The sequence below is a fragment of the Calonectris borealis genome, chromosome 5 (genome assembly GCF_964195595.1).
Source record: "Calonectris borealis chromosome 5, bCalBor7.hap1.2, whole genome shotgun sequence".
NCBI lineage: Eukaryota > Metazoa > Chordata > Aves > Procellariiformes > Procellariidae > Calonectris > Calonectris borealis.
Window position 1 is genome coordinate 42,877,645 of NC_134316.1, and position 26,205 is coordinate 42,903,849.

A 26,205-nucleotide genomic window follows, 5' to 3' on the forward strand; every position below is an offset into this window, starting at 1 on the left:
ACAGAGAACAGATGGGGATACTAAAACTTAAAGCTCCTATAATATTTCGTATCTCTGAAGCACTGTATAAATATTAACTAATTCCCTAATACCCCTTTGAAAAAGAGCATACTGTTATCTTCAGTTTACAGATAGGCTAAACAGAGTGAAAAGTTAATTGATTTGCTCAGAGTACCACAGCAAGCCATTAGAAAATCCAGAAGTTGGAAATCAGGAGTTCCTACCTCCACAGTTCAAGCTTAAGGTGCAGTCAAGTGGACAACCAGACAGCTTGTGTCACTGAACACCCAGTCAAGAGAACACCTTGAGCCAGCGAGCACATACATTCAATGCCCGTGGGCTGTAAAGCCAACCTACTGTAACAGAGCGTGTGTCTGAGGTCACTCACCATGCGGTAAAGATGAATAGCTTTGCGCATGCTGTCCTGGAGCTCGGATACCACGTGCTCACACTGCTCTACGCTGATACACGATTCTGAAGGAGAGGAAAAAATAAAAAAACAAATTAAGGCACAGACGTGCTCCAATATCCGTGATCTCACAGTTGGGTAAGAAAACATTTTTTTCAATATATATTTGAAAGACCATGTGCACACACTTCTCATTCCATTTTTAGGGCTGGTTTGAGCCAATCATTAAACAGGCAAGTTCTACATGAGCTTTCCTTCATACTACCTAGAGATGCTGCTTGTTTCAAACATTCCTATTTTTCCAGTCTTTAGCGTCTCCAAAGTCAACAATGGTTTTTCTCTGATCACACGTTTTTGTTACAGTCAAGGATAGTCACAGATTACCCATGCAATTCTCAATTATAATTAAAGTTAAGTTTGAATGAAGGCTTCCCGTGGCAAAAGGGACCGATCTGAGAAGCTTCTAATTTAGCCTCCACCTGGTCAGAAATCTACACGCTCCCCCTCATGTATCCTTCAGCAGTGTACAACTAAGCGCTGAGGATGAAGGATTATACTGAATTATAACAGTGTTCTCTAGTGAGGACTGAGGTCCAGAGGAGTGTTGACAAACAAACTCAGTCACAACAGAATCACACTTCTGAGCAACCCAGGATATGCACTGCTGAAACACCGTAATTCGAAAATGAAAAATAAAAGCAAGAAACCGAAGAACACCATCTTCTGCCTGCTCCCTCCAGAAGTGATCTCCAAAGCATCAGAGTTGAAGGCCTGCAATGTTTTAATAAAATAAACACTTGCATGAGTTAGACGTAAACCATGAACAAAGACATAGACACACGCACAATCTGCAGGTATCTTCAATTTGCAAAGGCTGGACAAAGGCCACTCGACTTCCTTTAGTTACCTAAAACCAAAACTTGGTCACATTAACACTATTATTTCTGTGCTTCTGAGAACATCATCTTTGAAGAGGCTGGAGGGGACCTTAGATAATTTTATGAATACATCTAGACAATGTATAAACAAATACAGCTAGAAAAACATCTATTTATACATAAACAAACACATCTAGAAGAACAAAGGGGCATGAACAAATCCTTCCATCTGCATTTTTTGTTCCCAAATCACCCAACCTTGTAGAGTTTGAGCACAGTGGGCTTCAGTGCAGTCCAAGATTCTTGCCTTTTTTTTTACACCAGTTTTTTTTTTTTTTTTGCTGCTCCCCTCCTCCCCTCTTTTTGTTTTAAACCCAGCTGTTTCTTCTCATGATCGTTTCTGGATCTCCTCTGATCATGCTTTTTATGCTGGTCTCCAGCTTTGTGAGCTGCCAGTCTGGAGAAAGGTCACAAACATAACATAAATGCTTGAGTAACAGGCATTTTCTGCCTCTTGGGTGTGCAGAGCAGAGCTCTTCAGAAACCAGCAGAGAATATTAAACACAGCAACAGTATTAAGCACACCTACAGCATTTTAACTGTAGATGTCAAAATGCTTTAACAAAAACAATTAAGTCTCTTTATCTGCAGCTGTTACACGGGCAGGAAAATGGAAGGACAGAAAAATTAAGTGGAAACCCAAAGTCACAGAGCAAGTCAGAAGCAGAACAGGTCTCTGTCAATCCTACAGTTCTAATCTAAACTGCCACACTATGATCCACAGAAGCCACAGTAAATTGTTCCCAACAATAGCCGACTTGGATCTAAACAGCTTTTCCAGCATCTACCACTAAAAATTTGGGAAACATGGTCTGCAAGAAGCTGAAGTCTGACAGCTCTGTTGAGGAAAAAAAAAAATTGGAGATCCACTGTGCTAAATCATCCTAACTCACTAAAGGATGCTGCTAAATATTCTGTCAGGGTGTGCTATGTATTGGGAGCTGCTTTAAGAAAAAAATAATAATCACTGCTGCAAAAAAAATTGCTCTTTCTCTGCGTTATCTGTGCTAATTCTGCAAAGATTCATAGCAACTGACCAAAAACCATGTGATATGCAGCTTGATTCCCAAGTCTAGAAGAGAAAACTCAGCCTAAAGAGTACAGACAACGGGACTGTTACTTCTCTGCTGTAGAATGTGATTGCACAGCTCCGGGCTGCATCTGCTGTTGGAGCAAACCTTACCCCTGTGGGGGTAGGGTCTGAAAGTTTCAGATGCACTCGCTGTTCTACAGAGGAGCTAGCCTATGGTATAAGAACAGCAGGTCCCTCAGACAAAACACATTTCCTGTTTTACATAAGCGTGCTTCAATCTTAGGGTGTTTGATCCCTCCAGAAATGCAAAAGGAAAAATAACAGTGCATCGAAACCAGATTATCCCTCTGCAATGCTTGGGTGCAGAAATACTGCACTTAACCATTGCGATGAATGGTGGAGCAGCCTGGCGCCACAGAAGGTAATTGATAGAGGATTACAGAGGTGTCCCTTCTCAGATACGAATAAGAACAACATAGCAAAAGGGATTAAAAACTGTGCACTGTATAGTCCCCTGAAGGTATCACTGCAGTGGTTAACATCCCGCTTCCTACTGCTCGACTCAGCTGAGCATTTCAGGAAGGCATATTTCCTTTCAGGTTGTGACACAAAAGAAAAACCTCTGGAGGTTTTAGTCCCACCGCAGATGCTGTGGGACTAAGCTGTGTCTTCTCTGCCACTGGAGGTTTTCCTGCCTTGGAGGGCAGGATTTTTGCTTCAGTTTGAAGTTACCTGCTAGTTTTCATTTGATTGAAGTACCTTCAACCAGGGCCTGTAACAGATCCAAGAGCTGTTTTCAGCAGGTAAAACAGTTTCCCACCTCATACCTTTTTCTCCAAACTAGAGATCATTCAAAAATTAATCCAAGTTCTTTATGCTCAAACCCAAAGGCTGGACCTGCGCGTGCATTGCATACCCAGTTTGCAGACATGTCCTCAAAGCAGAGTGATAGCAGCACAGAGACTTTCTCGCTCTCACAGGTGGCTACAGCAAGGAACTCGCCTTAGTCAAGCCTCATCTCAAGCAAGAAACTGTACGCAAACCCTTCTGGACCCTGCACACTTGCACATTAACAAAGTAAAGCCTGAGCTGCCTGGCATAACTTCGCTGTCACTATTATCTGTGCTTGCTAGGTTCTGCTAGCACATGTTGGCTTGCACCTTCATCTGCTGGTCAGACATACTCTCTGAGGAGGACACGGGGGATGTAACCTACACACACTCATGGGGATCCCCAGCACGTCAGCTTTTAGTATTGACCAGAAAAAGGTTTTAGCCCCTACATGTAATTGTATGACTAAAAACATGAGAGTGCTGAGGTCTACAAAACACTCAGCTAAAAAGGACCTTCAGACATAAGACCCAGAGGAAATGGAAATTAAAGACTGAGAAAAAGATGTCAGGTTGAAGAAGTGTCTCACCATTGAGGGGATGGCTTATGGAACGAGACAGGTGCAGACAGGACGAGACAGGCCAGAAGCTGGACGTAAAGAAATGTGATGGGATCGTGAGGCGGTTCACAAAGACAGGAGACAGAAGGGGGAAGATAAGAGATGGGTATCCATGCACACCTGAGACCTGTGCCGAGGCAGTTATAGATGTAGGAGACCTCGGCCTGATGGGGTCTAGTGGGCAAAGTCCAGGTTGGTTGTCTAGTACACAGGCGATGCCGGTGATCCTCTCCCTGCACCTGGTCAATGTGCCCTCAGGAGACCTTAGGTGCCGACCCTCTGACAACTCCCTCAGTTGTGGATTAGTGACCCCTGGCTCATCCTGGCAACTTGTCCTTGAGACTGGATTCTCCACTGGGCTCTCCTTAGCAAGTCCTGTTGGGATCTCTCTAGCAGGAATGAGAGACCCAGCAGTTTGATTCTCCCTCTTGGAGGTTCGGACCTCAGGAAAAGAGGGTTTCTTTTTACAGGCCCCAGCAGGTGACTGAGGAGACTGTGGCTCAAGCAGGGTTTTTGTTTTGGTAGTGGGTGAGAAGGAGGCCAGTGTGGGTCTATCAGGCAATGGCTTGGGAATATCAAGAATCAGATGTGCTCGGTTTGATGATGCCAACTTGCTGTGGAAGGACTTGGGAGATGAGCAGTTTACAACTGGCTGAAGTGCTGGCTTCACTGGCACATTTTCTTTCACTGGTAGCTTAATCTTCTCAGCATCTGCTGTGGAACTAAACTGTGTCTTCTCTGCCACTGGAGGGCTAGTCCTCCCATCAGTCAACATTTCAGTGGAGTAACCAAGGTACAGATTTTCCCCTACAGATACGCTCCTTGACATCTTAGCCCGGAAGCTTGTTGTGGGGTTCATGTAGGACTTTGGTTTTGCAGACCTGACATCTTTGGCCAGCAGAGCACCAGATCCATCCATCTTCAACATACTGGCTGATAACACCCTGCAATTGTTAGGTCTGGGATCCTTCTCAACCACCATAAGAGTCTGAGGACGCTGCTTGGCAGAGGATATCACTCCAGGACCCTTATCTGTGAAAATTAAACAGACAAACATACCAAAAATAGACAAGAGCCTGCAGTGAATTCCAAAATCGGAAAGTAACAGAGCTGCTCCAGGCTATATGCCTCAGCTCAGCCCCTGGGAGAGGTGTACAGAACCACTGCTGCACGTTAATATCACCAAGCCTCAACAGCTTTCTTTTTTGCCCATCCCTCCTCCTGTTTACACACTGCTGCTTACCTGATGAGAGAGACTTGTTCTTAAAGTGTATGGCCAGAAGACCTCAGACCACTGTGACCGTTAACTGAGAGGCCAGAGGAAGCAGGCAAAAGCTTATATATGGTGTTGCAGTGATGAGGTTTATTTTTTTTAAAACAAACTGAGTGCTTATTGATGGTTCATGAGATGATTGTTTCAAAAATGAAGTTCTTTCACACAGAGTGCGTGGATACGGTAAGCTCCCTCCTACTGCCCCCACTCCTGTCCTCTTTCTCTCCTCCCCAGCCTGGGGAGCTTCAGTCTCATTTCAACCTTGGCACTGCTCCTCCCACAGCTGCCAGACAAATATCAGAGACTGATAATTAGGAGACCAGCATCTGCATTAAAATTAAAAATATCTTCCCTTGACAGGCTAAGAGTTAGAAGACATGCAAAGCCTGCAGCTCAGAACGCAGAAAGACATAAGCTTAATTTAAATCTCTACTCAAGCTCAAATCTCCTCATTTCATTCTCGGGTTTATACCATCATTCCAACCTGTGTCCTTACCCTCATGAACGAGGTCGTGAACTGACTGTGCCTTTCTCATCACTGCATTCACAGGGCCTTCTGGAAAGGATGCTATAACCCGTCCAGGAGCCATACCGACTCTGCTGGCCTCCAAAGCTGATCTGCGTTTTTTCTGCACATAAACAGCCCGATTTGAATTTACACTCTCCAGGAGTTGGCTGTTCTCCAATACATCACCAAGATGGCCGCTGCCATTTTTCAACAGGTCTGGTGTAAACCGATTGGTCTGGGTTGGCGGCTCGATTGGCTTTGAATCCAGTATCAGATTTGACGAAGAGAGTGATAATCGTCTAGAGAACATGAAAAGAAATCCCAGTTAAAACAAGTAAGTATGTTGCCCTGGACAAACAGACACACGCATTAAGCCAGTTTCTCCGGGATAAAGAGCCCCTCCCTATCTGGATTTTTTGAAGTCAAAAATGCCCTAGGCTGTTACCACTTCATTCTACTCATCACTGGTCTTCAGGCATTTGACCTTAGGCTGCGCGATCACAAATAGCATTGGGTCACTGTTTCCAGGGGGCACACTGTAAAGGGTGAAGGCAAAAGAGAAGGAAAAATTCCAGGCAGAGGGAAGACTGGGCAAAGTCAGGTCAGGTCTTTTCTCTCAGGTCACCTTACTAACAATGAAATCTTTTCCATTCTCAGATACCCTAAGAGAAAGTAATTACACTTTCCTAGCATTATGAAAGCATAATTACTAGGAAAGCTGGTCAGTATCTTCAGGAAGAAAGCCTAATTTCCTCTTCCTCTCCACTTCAGACAAGCACGGTGGGCTTACCTCTGAAAGGAGGCAACTTTCAATCTGGCATGTTTGAACAGTTGAACAGATTAAAAACCCAGAGGTTTTCATAATCTAAAACTACCTCTCTTGTTACGTCTCTAGAGCGCCAGTGAGTTCCTTCACTCGCCATTGCAACTCTCCAGAAGCTTACACAATAGCTAACCACTGGCTTTCTTCCCAAACATAAGATCCCAATGCGAGTCAGACTAAGAGGCACTCCTGACAGCAGCAGCTGAATACAGCAGTGACAAAAAAAATCTCCCTAACATGGTGAATCTAGACACAGCTGGTGAACCATAGAAGATATACCAAAATCTGCTCAGTCCTAAATTAATTTCATTGTATAAGCTGAGACTTCAGGTTGTCATTTTAGAGGAATACAGGAGTATTTGTTTGTTTTAAACATTTATGAACCCAAATCAACAAAAGTATTTCCCCATTTTTTGTTTGTTTTTTGTTTCTTTGTTTGTTTTGTGGGGATTTTTTTTTAAACAACAAGGGGAACAGCTTGGAGAGGCCTTTTGGGGTGCCTTAGGGTTGAGGTATTTTTTGGAAGAATAATATCGCCATGGGGCTTTGTATGAGACACCAGAGCACCCTGTGAAGGCACGGGACTGAGAAACGAAGCTGAGTAAGAAAAGACCGTAAAACAAAGGAAAAGTTGACAAGCCTACTTTCATTGTCCAAGCTGAATGAAATGCAAAAGAATAAACAGAGCATAAACAGTGAAGAGTAAATTAGATGATTAGCGATTCCTCCAGCTTAATCAATCACGGCATTAATCATGAAACAATTAAGCACATTGTTGAAAGAGGAAAAAGAACAAAACAACAGTGTTGCTTTAGGAAGAAATAGAACAGCTGAAGTGACACAGGACGGCTTGTCCAAATCACAAGGGTCTGGAACCAGCCTGCCAGGAGCTATGCTAACACTTTGCTGTGCCTAGGCATGCTAAGGCCAGAAGTTTGCTCAACTATTTTGACCCAGGGCCTAGCACGAGACCCACTCACCACTAGTAAAAACAGACAGAAACACTCAAAACAAGCAGAGCCATACCTGAGAGCCGGCGACTGGGAAAGCAAGCGAGAAGAAATGCTGAGGTTTTCAGTTCTTTCCAGATTCCTACATGAGCCACCTAAAAATTTTGGTTAAAGGGGAGAGAAAAAGGGAGCAGTTTAGTTCCAGAACAAACATTCTGACACACGCATTTTCTTATCACAGAGGCCATCAAATGTTCCCCCATATCCAAGGGGATTTTTTGACTAAAACCACAGAGAATGAAATAATTTCATTGCCTTTGCCTTTTCTGTTCTACTTAGATTACTCTGTCTTAAACTGCTACTCTCCCTAAGAGTACGCCTCCTCCTTTTTCTCTTCCCTTTGTGTCCTATCCTGCGTGTAGGACTGTGAGGCACTGGCATCAAGCAGAAAACAAACCAATCAAAGGAAAGAAGGAAAAAAAAAAAAAGAAAAAAAAAAGAAAACAGACAACTCGCATAGATATTGCTGCCTGCAATCATTATCAATTCTAGAAAGATACGCTTTGTTCTGAGTTGGTCGATAAAGACTAACCAGCTCCTTTGCCACTCTGATGTCTCTCCTCTTATTCTCTCCCTCCACCCAGCATTTCAGCCTTTTCTTTTGTGACATTTGTTGTACCTTAATATACCACTAGAGGCCACTGCATGTCACCTATGGGGGGGGGGGAGCGGTGAACATACAGTTCATCCCTTCATACACAACAGGAAAAACTAGTCTGGGAACAAGAGAACGGCTCTTCAGGATTCCAGGGACAATACTGAATCCAAACTGACACAGACCTCAATCTCATCCACACAAACAGACTGATGGAGTTAACAGATGTTGCTCTTCTTTAGGCCTCTCTACATTGTGTACAAGGGGGCAAAAATGGGGAACCAGACACCCACGAAAGCCTAGCAGAACTTGCAGCCTGGTTTGATTTATACAGGGGACAAATCTGGAGTGACCTCACAAAGTCCCCCCACCGAGCAGAGCGCTGTACCTTTTCCATCAGAGCTGCCCAGGGTCCCAAAATGCTGCCTGAGGAACTTTTCCTGATCGGGTGTCTGGGGGATTTCTCCCTCCGGCATGCTATTACCCACATCCTCCTCTCCTTCCTCTCCCTCCAAGTCTGAGATGCCATCCACACTTAGGGGCTCGGTGCTTTCAGAATCTGGGAAAAGGCAGAAAAAAACAATGCTGTAATAGCATAATCACAGTAACATTAGTCAGGTTAAAAAAAGATATTCAGCAAAGATGCTAAATTGAACCTAGAACGTTAAAGCAAAAGTCGGTCAGCATGAAGTGTAATTCTCTAATCTACCATATCCCACAAACAGCATAGCCTATGGGATAATCAATACTAAACATGCCTCCCTACCTAGCAAGGTAAAAGAAAGCCAAAGATGCACCAAGGAAAGCGCATTTTAACCAACTCCTGCCTCTACAGTGGCTTCACCGAAGTGTCTGTTCAAATGTGCCTGAATCTTCACAGCAATTCTAGCAAGACTAGCAGGAGTGTGACCTCAGTTCAGCTCACGAAGAGGATCAAGTATTAGAGATCAGGATAGCAACTGATAAACACGGCACAGAACAACCCCAGCAACTTTCTGCAGTGTTCCACATCACATAGGAAAACATTTATAAGATCTTTGCGTCTTACCTTCATTTGGATGGTCTGGGCTGGACAGACGACTGCTGCTGTAATCTACAGAGCAGGCACTATCAGGACTGTGTTTGTCTGGGCATCCATTACTGTGATAACCTCTACTTAGCTTCCCGTGGGGCAACGCTTTTACCTGGAACTCACTACAAGAGAGACAGGAAAGATGCAACACTAGAAGAGATATTTGGTTTACATGTAAAGAAGGACATTCTAACTTTAATAAGGCCTTACCTGTGTTAGTTACACCTTTGATTACAAAAGTAAGGCTTTAAAGAGAAAAAGAAGTTGATTTCTCTCATCATTATACAGTATATTTTTTGCATTTCATTAAGCTTGGACAGTGAAGTCTCAAGGGGACTGTCTGACTTTCTGGGCGTTGCCAGTTTCCCATGATTACCAGGCACCAGCACAGCACTGCTCTGGCTTGATTTCCAGCACAGGTGAGGAACAAACGTAGAGGTTTATGTAATGAAAAAGGGACTAAAACCAGGCCTATACCTGCATGATAGAAACTCCAGTTTGCCATAGATTTGAGCCCTAATATAGTTTTTTTCCCATGTTTATGACCTGCTTCTTTGGGCAACTTCTGTGTTGCAAGAGAGAGAAGATTCTGAGTTTGAGCAAGACTAATTTACTGAAGAAGTTGTACAAAAATACAATATTGTAGGACAGAGTTCCTGATTTCTGTTGTGATTTCATGAGTCTTATTTTGTCAAATGACAGCAGCACTGTTCTTTTGGCTGATGCCTGAGGACTTCAGTTTTCCACTTTATGAAATACTTTGGTTTCAGATGTAGTCCAATGCAAGGTAGGATGCAGAAGTCACTCAATGGAGCTGAACGGCAATTACCCCTGGCAGCCTGCAAACTCAGAACACTTTGAGACGTGTCCAGTCTGTATCCAACATCACCAGAGGGCCACCCTATCTTACATGATGGAGCAGCACATGGGTCTGCTCTGTCCAAGTGTTATAATAAAATTAAGAATGTAAATAAAGAGAAACTGGGAGAAACCTAGCAGCTTCAACTGCAAAATCTTGGCACACTCTCTTGCATAAAAGCCCATCTAAAGCTATCAGCCCACTCTGCAGATCAGGAGGAGACAGAGGAAATTAAGCAGCTATTAGCATCAGGTTAAGAGGAGAAGGGAAGAATAAAATTCAGGGAAGGAAAAAAAATGGAGCACAGAATGAAACAGAAAATTAAGTGAGGTAAAACTAAACCAGAAAAAACAGCAGAGGAAGAAAAAACATCTCCACTGTCTCCAGTGTCCTTTTCAATTCCATCTATCTCATGCAAGCCGTTCTATTTCCCACAACAGGGTCATCACATATTACATTTGTTAAATTCTTCCCTAATTAGGTTTGAAATTGTCATAAATAATAGTGTCCTGTCATTTCTCCTGAGCAGACATTTCACTGCCACGTATGTGTCACTGTTGGGTGGTTTTCCAGCTTCCAAGTTTTCCCTTGCTTATTTCAATCCAGATAAGGGAGAAAGCAAAAAGGCTGCTCCCAAGTTGTTTATTCAACAAAAAAAAAAAACTGGAGGGGGCTGCTAATGTGCAGTTTCCTCCAAGGAAACATTATTTTAATGGTGCCTTCTTAGTTTCAGATCTCTTTAGCATCAGGTTGGCATAAAACTCTCAACTAAACATGCCTGGCATCAATCAGGCAGTAAGTCAACTCATCCAAGTTACCACACAAGCTGCAAGCAAACTAAAACAGAAACGTCTAAGCCATGCACAGCAGAGAGCTTATTTTTAACCTGCTAGGGTCTGTAGGATGGATTTCATCTTGCTCAGGGTAGATTACACACTCCTCACTCTCAGAAGGTTCCAATTCTTGAGAGAAAATCCCCTCTTCACAAGACACAAGCCGAATCACTTGGGGTCGCACACAAGACCGGTTATCTTGGGGAGGTATTGAGTTGCCGACCTGGTTTTTAAAAAATAAGTAAAATATAAATATTAAAAAAAGAGAGAGAGAAAACTAGATTTACCAATGTTTTTCCTGAAGTCAGCAAGTGCTGTGCAGAGCTGGAAAGTACACATTACAGCAGGGTATATGATCAGAAGTCTGAGATCAGAAAACACAGCACTCCTATGTCTTTCCTGTTCCTTATCTACTCAACTTGACAGACTACTGTAGTTTCCTATTTTGTTTCTTGTTTGCAATCCCTTCAAATTCTCTGGTAAAGTACTGGACTCCCCATCTCCCTTTGGCCACACATCAGGAGTGTAAGCCACGTGGCAGCAGGTTCTTCCACAACCTTTTATAGACTGATCAGACATCGTTCAGACAGGTCTGTGGGCCACACCTGAAAAACACTGATTTACTGCACACAGCGAGCCGCATCCTATCCTCAGTCATGCAGTTATAAAGGCAGGAAAAACTCTAATGAAGTTAGACGGCAGGACAGACTGCTACTGGAAAACAGTCATTAGCCTTCTGAGGTATGAGCATGCATTACTTGCATCGATACTGAGATCTTGAATATATTTTAAAGAGAACTTAATAATCTAGCACAGCCCACAACTAAGGGCATCATATGAGCACATTTCAGTGGCTACTGGAGTCAAGAAACTGCACCCCAGCAGGGTGAGCTAAAAGGTAATCAAGTACACATCTGTAATTCCAAGCTCAGCTTCTCAGCTTGTTTTTGCCATAAATAATCAAAGAGCTAAAAGAAAACATGAGGCCTTCCTCTGTCATTGGAAAGAAACCTTGATCCCATATGGGCTCTGCTACAAGATGGCAGAAAAGCCAGTCACACATTACGGGAGTACTAACTACAAAAGAGTTATCTGAACAGGTTTCTCAGAAGGCATTTGGAGCCACCTCTAAAGATATAAAGAATGGCATCAGGTAATAATAAATATAGGTAGTAATAAACAGAAGCAGGACAGATGCACTCAGAGTAATTCACCTCCTTAGAGCAGTACTGCCCTTACTTTGTTGATGTGCACAGGAAGATCTGCCTGTTCTTCTCTGTCGTCCCCGTTGCTGTTCTGAGACAACGAGTCTCGACTCGGAGAACGGGAAACAGAGAAAGACTCCAATTGACGCAAGTCAAGCATCGATTTCACAGTCATCTCTATGTTGCTGGTTGGCTGGGACCAGCGCCCACGTTGCCGGGGCATCTTGCTCATCGGTGCCTCTGAGTGCTGGATTGCCGCTATCTCTTTGGCCTGAAGGAAATGGAAAGAAAGACAGTCTTAGGGACCGAGTTCTGCTGATAGAAAAACAGGAAAGAAAACAAAAGACCCACGGAAAAACACAATTATATCCGTCTCCATAAAAGCCCCAAAGCTGTCGGTGAGACAGCTTAAAATTCCTCCCTTAATCATAAAGACATCAAGTAAAGATGATACTTTTGTTGCTGCTTCTTGCATAACTGAACAATTAAAGGCCTCACTCGGATCCAAGTATATGATCAGCTTCAGCACTATGTGACATTCAGGCCAGAAATGAAGGGGACAAAAGCATAATATCTGATGGAAAGATACTGACGTAAAAATCCCAAGTGAAACTGTCTCTTAACTAGGCTACATTTTGCCATCCCCAAGTCATTCTTCAGAGAGGCTTCTGAATGGTTTCCCACAGCAGCTGCACCTTTCCCACCAGTGAAAATGAAGTTTTTAATCTCCATGGGAGTTCCTTTTCCAGTTTCCCTATGACAAGAAATACAATTTGAAGGTTTAGCAACTCACCCTCCTCATTTCCCAATAGGAGAGGCTTCTTGAGAGGGTAAGGTCTGTATCTGGAAAGGGAAAAAGATATATATCTAGTTGTCATCCTTGGCCAGCAGTCCAGCTTTTTAAAGACCTCTTACCTCATCTTTCCTCAAAGGCAGCATTTCTACACCTTTTGAACCAGCAGACCACTGCCAACACATGCTTTCCCATGGACTACCAAATCGTTGTATCAAAATTTTAATGGAGACATACTGTTTTATACAAGATTTTCACTGACTCAGCAGACCCATTGCAGAACACTTGCCACAGTGCAGTGGCCCACCAAAGGCTCAGGGAAAAAACCCTGCCTCAATACACTGTAGCATCTGTGGTAAAAATACCTCAAATTAGTAATGGTAATCTCTACTGTAAGTTTTATCAGACATCTCTAGAATCTTCTGTGAGATCTCTTTTGGCTTCTGTGGACTTCTAATAGCTTGTAGACCCAAGCCTAGGACACTAATTCAAAATTTGTTTGGCCAGTTGGGACTAGCAAGAAACTTGGCAATTTAACAACTGAATTTCTAATCAGAGAACTCCGAAATGTACCCCTCCTCAAATGCAGGAATGGGCAACTCCACATTACCCCTTGGTGTCTACCATCTGTTTCTGTCTTGGTCTTTCTCTTTCTGCCAATATCTTACACCCTAAGCCAGCGTCTCTCATCTTCTCCCCCCTTCACATTCATGCCATTTTTCTCCATCTCTGCCCATGCCCCTCTCCCATTTATACCTGAGTCTCTCTCAGTGTTGCAGTTGGACTGAATATGGAAAGACTGCAGCCCACGTAACTCATCTTCATCATTCCCTTCGTCTTCACCATCCTTGTCGCTGTCTGATGAGAGTGCAGGCACAGAGGACAGGGCAGAGATGGACTCGTGCCTGGGAGGCAGAAATTGGAAGGAGTATTATGGTCTATCCCAAGAATTACCCACCATTTCAATCCCTGCACCAGGCAGTTCTCCACCTTGCCTCCATCCGCACTCAGCAGGCTGCCTCAACTCTCCCAAACAGCCCTCGCTTTAGCAAAACCCATCTCTGAGAAACAGGGCAAGATAAACCCTGCACAAAGGTGTGTAGAGCCTCCACAGCAACTGTCTTATATGTGTGGAAGGATGACAGAAATCAGAACAGAAGTAAACGAGTCTGAGAAAGTCAAGTGGAATGAAGCTTGGCCTTCCATTTCAGACCCTGCCGATTCACAAGGTCAAGATGGTAAAGCATATTTGAAAGGCAAATATTTTTCCCACCCTTAAGCATCTCCTCTCTGGAACTGTTTTACACATCAAAAATTTCATAGAGATACTCCCTGTTTGACAGCAATTGGGTATATGGCAAATCATCACATAAGAGACAGGTTCACATCAAGGATTGCACCATGCAGAACCTGCAGGCACAGCCCGCCCACCATAAGAGCGCTCTGCTGCCTTTTTAGCCTTCAGGCACAAGGAATAATGTAAAACATATTTTGGGCAGATCTTTAATCAAAATAGATCAGACAAGTGTTCCCATACAGGCCTCAGAGGCACTCCCAGCATAGAATTCCCCAATACCAATCAAGGACACTTACCAACACCAAACTATCTTCCCTCTTTCTTCTCCTCTTCCCCTTCCTCCCCTCACCCCTTCAGTCAACAGAACCAAATGAACTAACCCACTTTGGACAATAATTGAACAAATCAAGAATCCCTAACAAATAAATCTGTGTAGCACCCACTCCATGGCCTTGAGCTAGAGTGCCAAACTCATCATGAGTGACATTTATAGGATATCACTGGTGGGTGTTGAGTGCCAAGCATTATTCATGAAATAAAAATAGCTCATCCACCAATCCAGCCTGGCCAGGGACCAACTTCTCCTGCAGCTGACAGATAGCAGGCAGTATTGAAACATGGTAAGAAGTAGTTAGGGGATTTTAATCTTTTTTCTTCCCATATAGTTAATTTCCATTTTATTAGGAATGGCTGAGCAATAACTACCCGACCCTTTCAGATGAGCTTTGAGGTATTCTGGCAAAAAGAAGAGTGAAACTGATTGTAGTCTGCAGAGTCCTCCACTGAAACAGTTTCATGTTGGCTGCCCTCATCTACTTTTGACACCTGAGTTTGTCAGTCTCTTCCTCTTTTCTGTTGTCCATCTTGTCACTCTCAGGTTCTTGTGCCTAAGCAGAGGAATCCCAACAAAGTTCAAGCACCACAGTACATTTGAGGTTATGCCATGTTTCATCCTATAAGGTATATTATGTTTACATATGGTAGACAATATTAACTTTGTATCAGTAACTTTGATAGCATCCTTCTGGTTGCATTCACGATGGTTGTTTGAGGAGTTTATTGAGGAAGAAGGGTTGGATTATTAGACATTTTAACATCTAATTGGTTGAATACCTCACTATGATAAGGTGAGATGGCAAGGCAAGGTTATGTGTTTGCTAAACTCCTGCACGTACCGTCATTGGTGTGAGTGGAGGAGGGAGGATTGCTATCAATGTGTTTTATGTTACAAACAGAAAGATGGCCTCTGCCCGTCACATGGTGACTGACAAAATTAGTAAGGGGGAAAAAAGTACGTTCCAATATCCTCAAAGGAGCTGAGTAAGAGAATACAAAACATATTTTGGAAGTCGGATGGGCGCTTTTTCATACCTCACTGGAAGTGCCAAACAAATTATGAAGTGACATGTATCTGATACAAATGTAAGGCTATCTTGCATTATCCCTGCAAAAATTCATGTCCCCCTTCCACATCCTCCTTTTTACAACCCAAATATGCTTTTCAAACTCAGTCCTGTGACTTGAAGGGACAATAACTGAATGGGGTTTTCAAAAGGATCTTAGGCCCACTGACTTGAAACTGAGATACTCCTGAAAATGAAACCTAGATTCACAAGGTCTTGAGTGTTTTAACTGATGTGCTTGCCCAAGTCAATCCCTCAACTTGGGCTTTACGACTTTCTCCTTTCTTTCCCTGCCTTCTTCTATGTACTTTGGATTTTCTTCTAAGCCCCTCTGTTGCACACATCTCCTCAACGCTCTTCCTCAATTCTTGTTCAGAGTCATCTAGGGTGAGGTTTCAAGCACGGGAGCTGCTTCCAAATAAGCACCACACGAGAGCATTCTGAATGCAAAGGAATAAGACTTCTGGGTTTTGCTGAATTCCTGCTGAGAGCAGGTTAAGCCAAACCCCAACAAAGCATCATTATACCAGAATTAATGTTTCAGAGTAGCTATTCCAGAATAACATGTACAGACATGTCCAATTCTCATGATACATGTGACTCAGAGCAAGGATTTTAATTGTCCTTTCTCTTGTCGTCTTCCTTTGCTGAGGAACTATCATTCTAGTACGATGCCTGGGTCTTGTTCTGTACGGACGGGCAGAGCCAGTTACACTTCAGCTCCCAGTTTCTGAAGGGTCTGCCAGTACGGGGTCAATGGCAGAGAAGGACCTTCAGTTAGAATGTCTTCAGGACACATATATAGACTGAAAAGTGCCACGTGTCTTTATGGAGTTCTAGTATTAAGCCACCTGATATTAGGTACTCTGTATTCTTTTGCATGTCCTGAATTCAGCTCTTCTTTCTTTTCTCAAAACAAAACAGACAAGAATGGCAACTATCCATTTAAAGAGGCATGTTGTCAGCATTCCCACTCTGATCTTGTGCTACTTAAACCCTCAGCTTTAGGGTCCTATTTATGAAACTGTAACATCCTGTGTGGTAGGGATCACTAGCAGATTGCCTCCCACCCCCCCTCCCCAAATGCCTAAGGGTTTTAAAAGAAAGTTACCCTGCTTTTCCCCACAGAAAGATCACAGTGCTTCTGACTTCAGAGTCTCCCCGGCGTTGAAATGGCAATTGTTCAGCGCAGACTCGGGCACCACTTCTGATCTGGCATCAAAAGCCTGCCCCATTCTGAGCCCTGGAAACCGCACAGCTTGCCTGGACTGGACCAAAGCCTCACTGAGAATTTGATAAGAAGCTCTTCTTTCCAAATATATCTGAGGGCACACAGTACTTCTTTGGCATACATATATTAGTTTTAGAGAATTTGATTTGGATAACATTTCTATCTCCTGCTATTTATACTAAAGCTTCAATGAAAGTCACAGAAAAAAGTGACTTTTAAAATTAAAATTAAAAAAATGTAAACGCTCAGCTAAAACATGACTATAAGCCCTGCAAACATTCCACAGTAAAATCAATTTTAAAATTCCCTTCCAAAAATTTGAGACAAGCTTTTCTAAACAATAAATGCATATTTGGATCAAAATCAAAACTGTATTAAAAGGCCTTGACATGGTTCCTTCTCTGAAAATATAAATGCCTCAAAACCAAAATGTACCAGCGATATCAGCTGAGTACAAGTTCTATTATCCCAAATAATCAAAGCTCCTCATGTTCAGCAGATGAGAGAAAAGCACACATCTCCAATTATCACAACCAGAGGCAGAACTGAAAGGCTCTCAGGGGCACTATGGAGAACTGTGGGTCATACAGGTCAGATCAGTTCCAAAACAATCCAATGTCCCATAAAGGCAAGTCAGAGAAATCCTTCAGAGGAGAAACTTTAGCATCTCTAGAAGTTTTTAGAGGGACTGAAAAGGCTGGGACTCTTCAGTTTGGAGAGAAGGCTGGATGGAGAAAGGTTATGATAGAGGTTTACAAAGCCATGGGGACTACAGGTAGCTGGATGCAGAACTACAGTTCACCAAAGCTAACAATATTCAGAAACAGGGACCTTTCAACGCAACTAGCAGGAGTGTGGCTTAATAGAGACAAAAAAAGTCCTTCTTTCCACAGAGAGCAGTGAACTCCTGGAACTTGTCACCTCGGGAGGCTGCAGAGGCAGACAATATTACAAAGTTGAAAAAGGATTTATACAAATTCAGTGGACAATGGGTCCACTGACCAAATACTAAAGGGAACAGGCAGAGATGTACCTCCTAACCTCCCCGATACAACAATTGAGTATGAGGCGAATGGACCACAAAGGTCCATGTAGCAAGGCTCACACAGTGTCTCATTAAATAGTATCTTCCATTGCCACTGTCACAGGCAGAATACTGGGCTTCATGGAGCACTGGTTTGACCCAGAAAGGCATTTTTACGCTCCAGATGTTATTCACCTGGGCCAATCCCTGCCCTGCTAGTCACAGCTGGATAGAGACAGCACCGTCCTGAATTAGAAGTCTTCATTTCCCCACTGCGTCCTCAGTTCAGTTTTGTTTCCCCAGTATCATTTTGATTATTCATCTTGTCATACATTCATACTACGAAACTAAGAGAATGCATTACTACCCCCACAACATTCTAGCAATACCATTCTAGAGAAAATACCGTGGAACAAATGACACATCACCAGGCAGGGACCTTTCTTACACTACTGTGAGTCCTTTTGAGACAACAGTTCTACGCCACAAGGTGCAACCCCAGTCTCCACTGCAACCTATACAGACAGACTTTGGAAACACAACCAGAACAGGTACAGGGCATCTAGAAAACCAATCTTACTCAAGTCCATTAGTTTTTCTTCTCCCACCTCAATAATGCTGGTCCAATAGGCTCTTCCTCCATATTCAGTCCCAATCCAAAATGCTCTGGAGTTATATCTTTGCTGATCTCCAGCGACCACAGCAGTCGATCAAAACTGAAAACAAGCTTTCAAAGCTGACCAAACAAGTAGATTCCAGGCTTGCAAAGAGGTTACCAAACAACTTTAATAAAGTGCTGGGCTTGGCGTGGCACTAACACCGCCCTTCAGCAAGCGTCTGTGACGGAAACAAGTATCACCTAATGCAGAAGAGGACTGGGATTATCTGTCACAGGCTGAGCCTCGGTAGGGTAAGGCTGCAGCTGCTGGAATAATGGAGAGTCTGCTATAAAAAGCACATTGCTTGACAGCTCCAGAATTTTGGCTAGAAAAAAGGCTTCCTGAGTTCTCCCAGCATCATTACCAAAAGCACTTATTAGACAAGACTCGTTTCAAGAATGAACAGATCAAGACTTTCCCAAATGAAACTATGCAGACAGACTTGTTTCAACATTACTTGCTCCCAAAGGGAGTGGGAAGGTCCCTGTGATACTCTAACAACCAGGGTGGTAAGTCCTCCAGTGCTTTGGCACTTTTATATCCAGAACTCAATTTGGAGGGGGAAAATTGTGGGATATAGCATCAAAAATCTGTGTTTATCCTTTTTTCCCCCATTTTGATCCTATATCAGCTTGGTCAGGACTCTCTCCTGCATTGCTTACAGTCAAACTAGTCTCAGCTACTTACTAACTACAGAGAAACCAAATACATTACACTAATAATCCATAATCCCCTGTCACTCTTGTTCTGTTTAAAAACAGGGTCTGTGTTTAAGCACCACTTTTTAAAGAAAGGTCACCAGATAATTTTAGATCTATTCAGTTTGCAGGCTGTGGTAGCTTGTTTTTAGATACGTTGTTTACCGAGCAAAAAATAATAATATGATTTAGCTGTCAAGAACTTTCCCATGGAAATTATTTTTACATTTATTATTTATATTATAATTATTTTTAGGTGACCTTTTTCAAAGCCTCCGGAAAATACTTAACAAAGAAACAGCACAACTGTAAGGACTCTTTCAGAATTATGATCAACATGGCAAACTCACACAGCTCACAGGTATACTTCAGTACTGACGCTGCAGAAAACAGCCTAGATCCAGAGAACTTTATTCATGAAGGAGCAAGGCTTTCCTGGTGGGATGCTGTGTACCAGCCTCAGTACTGCTAGGTAAACTGCTTATTAAAGTTTCTGACTACATCATTAAACTAAATTAAGACACAAGGGGCAATGCGTACACATTGCAATCAGTGAAGCAACACTATGTCTGGAAGATCACAGTAAGGCTTCTACATCCAGAGAATCGGGGCAGAAAAACCACGGCAAATCCAACAGAAGAGTAAGGGAACTTTTGGAAGACACTATCAGTGAAGACAGCAGAAACCTTACAGTTGAATCCCAGTGCCACACTTTTCACATTAAACCCTACAAAGCCAGCCACGTCTTCTCAGTCTACTCTGCTCACCTCATGAGTCCAGCTGTCTTGTGTGGAGGAGACTTTTCTGCCTGCTTCCCCCTCTGTTTCATGTCAGACAGTCGCTGACGCATGTTGATGGTCATCTCTGAGCTCAGACGCCAGATGAAGATACAGCTGAAAGAGGGAAAGATGAGACTGGGGTCAAGTCTCAGGTCAGTTTATTGATATTATCAATTCCCACTGCAGAGGCAAACGAGCCCTTCTGTCTGTGGCGGGAAGAGACACAGGCAGAAACAGCTTCACAGAAACTCAATCCCATCACGAGCCTCATGACAAAAAGGTAAAACCTGCCTGGCAAAGACTGCCTGTGGGCGAGAGCAACTGCAGAGAGATTAGCACAGACTCATCTCTGATCCGATACCTTTATTTGACTATCTGACCAGCTGCTGAAGGAAATGCCATAACAAGTCCTCCATGGTCAGCAGGAGAAGTGGAGCCTACAGATGTCCTTTGCATCCTCTAACAGGGGCTAAGCTGCAGCCTCTGATTACCCCCACGGGCAAGGCCTTCCTAATGCCCACCATCCCATGGAGTCTCTGTGGTGTAGTAACGGTTAAGCTTATGTGGCAGTACTTTTTGCAGTCAAGGTCCTAATATTTCACTTGGACTCCCTCCAAGAACCTTTTAAGGAATTTGAATGAATTTGGTCAATGGATTCAGAAGTGTTTAAGCGAGAGAAAGAAACAGTGTGATCTCATTGGTCTCATTTTCTTCAGAAATCTGGCTAAAAAATAAAAAAAAAAAAAAAAGAAATTCCTCATCACATTAGAGAATACTGTATCTCATCTTCAGCTACTAGAAAGTAAAATGACCAGCATTTTCTTTGAAATTTAACCTCAGCGCTAACTAATTCTTTTCATCTCACCCATCTTTCCTGTCTAGCTGGGTATACTTACACTGATGTAGAAACAGAGGTGGTGCTTTTACTATCATTTATAAAATCTTGCACACTACTTTGGAATCCAAAGAGGATTTAATCAAGTTCTTCAAGACCCATCAGTGCCACTATAATCACAGGTACTCCAATTCACCAAGGAGTTTTCAACGAGGGGCTTTCCCCTCTTCCTTCCTAGTTTGTAAAAAATTCATTTGCTCTGCCATTTTGAACAATGGCCATGAACTTTGGTCTCCTGGACCCGAGGCAAATGCCAAAAGCACCAGGATCCTGAATGTCTGCATCTTCTCCATTTTTTTCCTCTCATGAAAAGACATTTTAAAAGGTTTTATTTCCATGTCACACAAAAAGAAAACATAAACCCCACCTTTGCAGTCTGTGGAGATTTTAATGGAAAACTAAAAATTCCTTCTTGCCCCCAGTGCCACTCCCTTTGTGATAAAGCTCAGGAGCATCACTCCCAGCTACTGAAGTCACATACAGACACAGACGCTTCCCATGAACCGTGAACACGCTGTCATCCTCCCACCCCAGCTTTTCAGCCAGGAGAAAGTGATGAGGCACTGCATCTGGGAACTATGGCAACCCAGGGGCAGCCAGCTGCTTCCCTTCAAGCAGCAGCTCTCTCGAACGCAACAGCAACCATAATCCGCTGCTAAGAAAATACTGAAAAGCAGGAAACAAAATTCAGAAAGCAAATCTGGCTTGTTCATTTATCCCACCCCCACAGCTATCAAACCTAGAGATAAGCAGCAAACAGTATGAACTTGTAAATACATTAACATTCAACACAAAGCTCTACAGAAGCATGCTCCCACCTACCCCTTTTGCTGCTTTTTTTTTTTCCTTGCCATTTTTGTTTTTTCCTTGCAGTACTCTTCTCACATGGTCTCCCAGTCCTTATGCCCTTCTCCATCTCCATGTCTCTTTCTAGTCTCAGTTTTATTCTTTGCACATACTGCTGTGTGTGAACTGACTATTTTCCCTGTTCTTCTTTGAAAAACACGCTTCTCTCCTTACAGCGAAGTTCTTCATGAATCCCTTCCTCACTTCTCATCCACCTCCTCCACACCCTTAGTGAAGAAAATGACCCTTTCACTCATGGAAATGGTCAACAAGGGGACATTGCACCAAATCACAAGAATCACTGGGGACCTCAAACTATCCATGTTTCTGGAATTTATCAGAAATCCACAGCAAAAGGACACTTTTTTCTGTGCAACTTTTCCCCTAATCTATTTACACACACGAAAGGTAAAGAAAGAGGAAAACCAAATTATTTACTTTTTACTGAAAGACGGAAATAACCAACCAGTGCAATTTAAGGTAATATATTGTATGTTCTGTAACAACTCACCCTCTAAAACTCTTTCAATTGTGGTTTATTAATAGAAAAGATAAAGAAAGAGAGAAAATCTGGGTTGCTCTGGCCTTGAAATAGCACTCCAGGAACCATCTTTCTAAAAGGAAAAATTTTATTCGCTTCAGCTGATTTAAGCATTCACTGGTTCCAGAAGTAGTGGGTCCACTCACCTCTACAACCATCACCTTGGGCATGTATTCTCCTTTTCCCCTTCTCCCCTTTTCTCCTCCCCGGCTCAGTCTGGCAATTACTTAAGCTTTTGGTGAGCTGATTTAGCTCACTAAATCAGCAGAAAACTCAGCTGGGGGGGTGCTGATGTAGTGACCTGAATCAGCTTAATGAGGGGTCAACCGCACCACAGCTGACCTAGGGGAGTGGGGAAGAAGACCATATGGACAGGAGCAGAGTGGGGACAGGCCTGTCCCTTTTGCCGCTAGACAAGCTCATTCACCTGGTGAAACCTCACCAACAGGAGTACTGTAAGACGAAGTTTTGGCACCACTGGTCGGAATATCACAAGCATTACATCACAGACCTGAAGGCTGGTAAGGAAACAGGCCACATCTCTGTCTCCTTTCCAGCAGGGAATAGTACCTGCACTCAGCAAACCACAAGGGAAGTACTTCACATGGGCGTCTCATTCCATGGAAGGATAATATAAGCTCTGTGAGCTTTGCCAACAGCACACATTTATGATTCAGAAAGCTCTGAGGTTTCTTTGGAATTCATAAAACATCCCTCATTAAAAAAAAAAAAAAATTCTACCTTCCTTCAGGACACACTTTAAATCCAGTGTGAGGTGGCATGAGCCGATATCACAAACAAGCAAAGCCCTCTTACCTGTCACCAGAAACAGAGATCAGATGTTTGCAGTCATTACTGAATTTCATCCCGGTTACAATCTCTGTGTGAAATAAAGCACAAGAAAAAAACCTTCCCTGAATTATTGCAATGGGCAGAGAGATCATTAGCCAAATAGCCTATCTGTGCTCAGCAACTCAGATTCTGCTTAAAGCCAACACACTACACAGATCAATATGCCCCAGTTAGAATAACCATTTAACAAAAAATCTAGGCTTGACATAGAAAGGTTATCCCACAGCAAAATCAGCACAAAGACTGAAGTCTCTTTTTGCTTATAATAGAATAGCCCCTGCATTGTATGATCTGAGGGTATATCATAATGAACTTAATATACGCTGAAAAAACACAGACTACCTTATAGACTATTAGAAAAGCTGTGTAAACAAATACATGGCCTGACAGGTGGGCGCGTGCTTGCGTTTTGCAATGCAAAATGAGGTCTGAAAAAAGTTGAAATTGCAATGAAATAAGCTATTACACTTCATCCAACCATAACCTACTCCAAAATACCCAGTGGGTAAACTTTGGTGGGGAGGAACTTTCAGAAAGCTTTGACCAGTATCAGACCCTGCTATATAGTCATCTGCAGAAAAAAATGCATTTCCAGAAGTTTCCGTGCCTTACCTGAATGTCCATACATGGTTGCAACACACTCGCCAGAATAGAAATCGAAGATGGAGAGGTTCTTGTCAGAACAACTGGTTGCAATATAAAGACCAGAGGGATCTGTTTGCACCTGGTTTAGGAGATAAGAGAAGTGCAAAGATCTGATGAGAAAGTGCCTTCAAACTGCATGAAAATGGTCTAGAATACCCAAGACAGTCATAGTAGTTAAAAGAATAAAATGCAAGTAGCTCCCACAAGACTCCAACTGAGCACCAGGCTATCCAGCATCCCAGGACAAATCTCCAACGTGACTAAAGTGTTAAAACTAACTCCAACCTAATCGGAGACCGAAGGCACTTACATAAACGCCTTCATGACTGTGAAGGTACCACCATCAATGGACAGACTTATACCTCTCTCTCCTACCTCCTTTTAACCACTGGGGTCTTACTTTCTTCTATCTTAAGATCAAAACAAAACAAAACCACACACACACCCCAAAAAAAAAAAAAAATCAGAGCTGACGGAGTTAAGTGAAATATTAAAAGACTGAAAACTTGAGGAGAGAAACCAGAAAAGAATTCAACACTACAGAGAAATTGTCTTTGATAATGACGCTATCAAATCTCCAGCATTTGCAACTCCCATTTTCGGGTTGTTTTTTTGTTTGTTGGGGTTGTTTTGGTTTTTTTCCCCTCACATACACCCATTTGTTGCTTTATCATGGATCAAATATAAAAACCCCTCCAAATGCCTCACTAGGTGTAAAGCAGCACTACACAGCAAATTCAGCTACTGTCACCAAATGTCCTGCTTTGTCCTTTGTAGAACTTTAAGGAACTGAGAATGAAAATGTCTGGGTTTTGAGGGAAACATGGTATTTAAATAATGATAACTTTTTTGGTTATGTTTACTTTGTTGCTGTATCTTTTGCTTTGCATGTCACTGTTTGGGTTCTACTTGTTAAACTGCAATGTATATTACCATCTCAGAACAACATGCCAAGAAAGTTTAAATTCCAGAGACAACCATAATCCCTTGGTTACATAACTGTCCTAAAAATGAACAAAGCAACATTAAAAATAATTGAGATTCCCCACTTCAGCTGCACATGAAAAAACGAAAAACATAAAGGATATTAAAAACAAAAAATCCAGCTCCCAGCAACATTTCATGGTTTGTGGTCTGAGAAAGATACAATCAAGCTCCTGAGCTTACCAGCAATAAAGTATAGCATCAACTTTTCATTTTTATTACTCTGGCTTATAAAAAACTTAGTAGGAATTATAATAGGCAAAGAGAAAGAGAACTTATCTTTCTCTGTAAAACAGAAGAGGTGACACTGAACAAAACTGTTTGCCTTCCTCTCCCTTTTTACCCAGTTATTTATACCCATCAATAATACTGCTGGCCTGTGCAGCTGAACAGAAATATTTGGTTTAAAAAGTAGAAAAATTATCAGTGAAAACAAATACAATGAAGAAGCTTGTTTGGGAACTTGTGAGATATTTTGGTTGTGTAAATTGGTCTTCCCCCTTTAAAGACAAGAATGCAATTCTTCCACAGCCCAATGTGCTGGCATCACTCTTAATGCTGAATCTTGAATGCGCCTGGTTTACCCGGGGAAGCCCAGGACAGTGGCAGAAGCAGGCATGCTACCCTACCCCAAGGCCTGGGTGCACTCAGCAGGTGGGAAACACGAACAGACTCAGTCTCTAAGCAGTACCGGGCTCGTCCAGCACTCCAAGACCTGAAGGATAGGGGCTTTTCAGGGCAGATGCTACTTAATTTCATCAACTCATAACGAGTTTCATTTGTATTTGGGCTCTGGCAACCACAGATTTCTCAAACACTGATCAAGAGGCAGCTCCACCTTAAAACTCCTAACAAAAATAGTCAAGAAAGCCAGAATGAGCTCTCTAGAGCAGAAAGTGAAGGATTAAAGTAAATGGACTAAATAATCTCCTGACAGATACTGGTGTGGTTCTACTTGCTTTTACAGCATGGGCCTGTGCCTTACTTCAGAAACAGGACAGAGAGAGAAGTTATAGATCAACTTCAGCGTTCATTGACTCTTTTCCTGTTTTAGCCTGATTGAACCCAAATACATCACCAGCCCTTAAGGATGGAGGTAGGAGGAGGAAGCAGCAGCAGGATAAGGAACAAAGTATGGAGCAAGCGGGGCGGGGGGGGGGGGAAGTTCCTGTGTTCAGGTTTGTATTTCATTTTCTTAGCCCTGAGCTGCATTCGGAAGAGCTGGAAAAAAGGAAAAGGGAAGAAAAAAAGGAAACAGCTTACTTTAATGAGGGTGCCATCTTCACCTTGGGATCCTTTGTAAAGCTTCTTCTGCTTCCCACTGCTTATATTGAAAACCCTGCGGGGGACAACATAAGACAAGATTGCTCATTTTGCCCAGGTACTGCTCTACGGCTCTTGTCCGTACCAGGATCCTTTTCTCTTTCTGCTCCTCATTCCGCACGAGATATAGGGAACAGGGCCAAGCCACAGGAAGTGGAGAAATGACCTCTATGAACTATAACCACCAATCATTTAAATGGTTCAAGAAACAACCTTGAAAGTAATGT

At 42.8% G+C, this 26,205-nt stretch overlaps 1 protein-coding gene across 1 annotated transcript in view; it reads right to left on the reverse strand.

Annotated features, from left to right (window-relative positions):
- The window catches only part of MAPKBP1 (mitogen-activated protein kinase binding protein 1), a 102,001-nt gene that overhangs the window by 5,499 nt on the left and 70,297 nt on the right, over positions 1–26,205 (reverse strand). Inside the window, exons 16-29 of the mRNA XM_075152095.1 lie at positions 25,919–25,994; positions 23,639–23,750; positions 22,991–23,054; positions 19,881–20,006; positions 13,558–13,706; positions 12,802–12,851; positions 12,043–12,279; positions 10,857–11,026; positions 9,088–9,233; positions 8,428–8,598; positions 7,461–7,539; positions 5,600–5,910; positions 3,801–4,862; positions 389–474 (exon numbers count right to left, since the gene is read on the reverse strand). Coding sequence (XP_075008196.1) covers positions 389–474; positions 3,801–4,862; positions 5,600–5,910; positions 7,461–7,539; positions 8,428–8,598; positions 9,088–9,233; positions 10,857–11,026; positions 12,043–12,279; positions 12,802–12,851; positions 13,558–13,706; positions 19,881–20,006; positions 22,991–23,054; positions 23,639–23,750; positions 25,919–25,994 — 2,839 coding nt within the window. The remainder of the gene's footprint in view (positions 1–388; positions 475–3,800; positions 4,863–5,599; positions 5,911–7,460; positions 7,540–8,427; positions 8,599–9,087; positions 9,234–10,856; positions 11,027–12,042; positions 12,280–12,801; positions 12,852–13,557; positions 13,707–19,880; positions 20,007–22,990; positions 23,055–23,638; positions 23,751–25,918; positions 25,995–26,205) is intronic.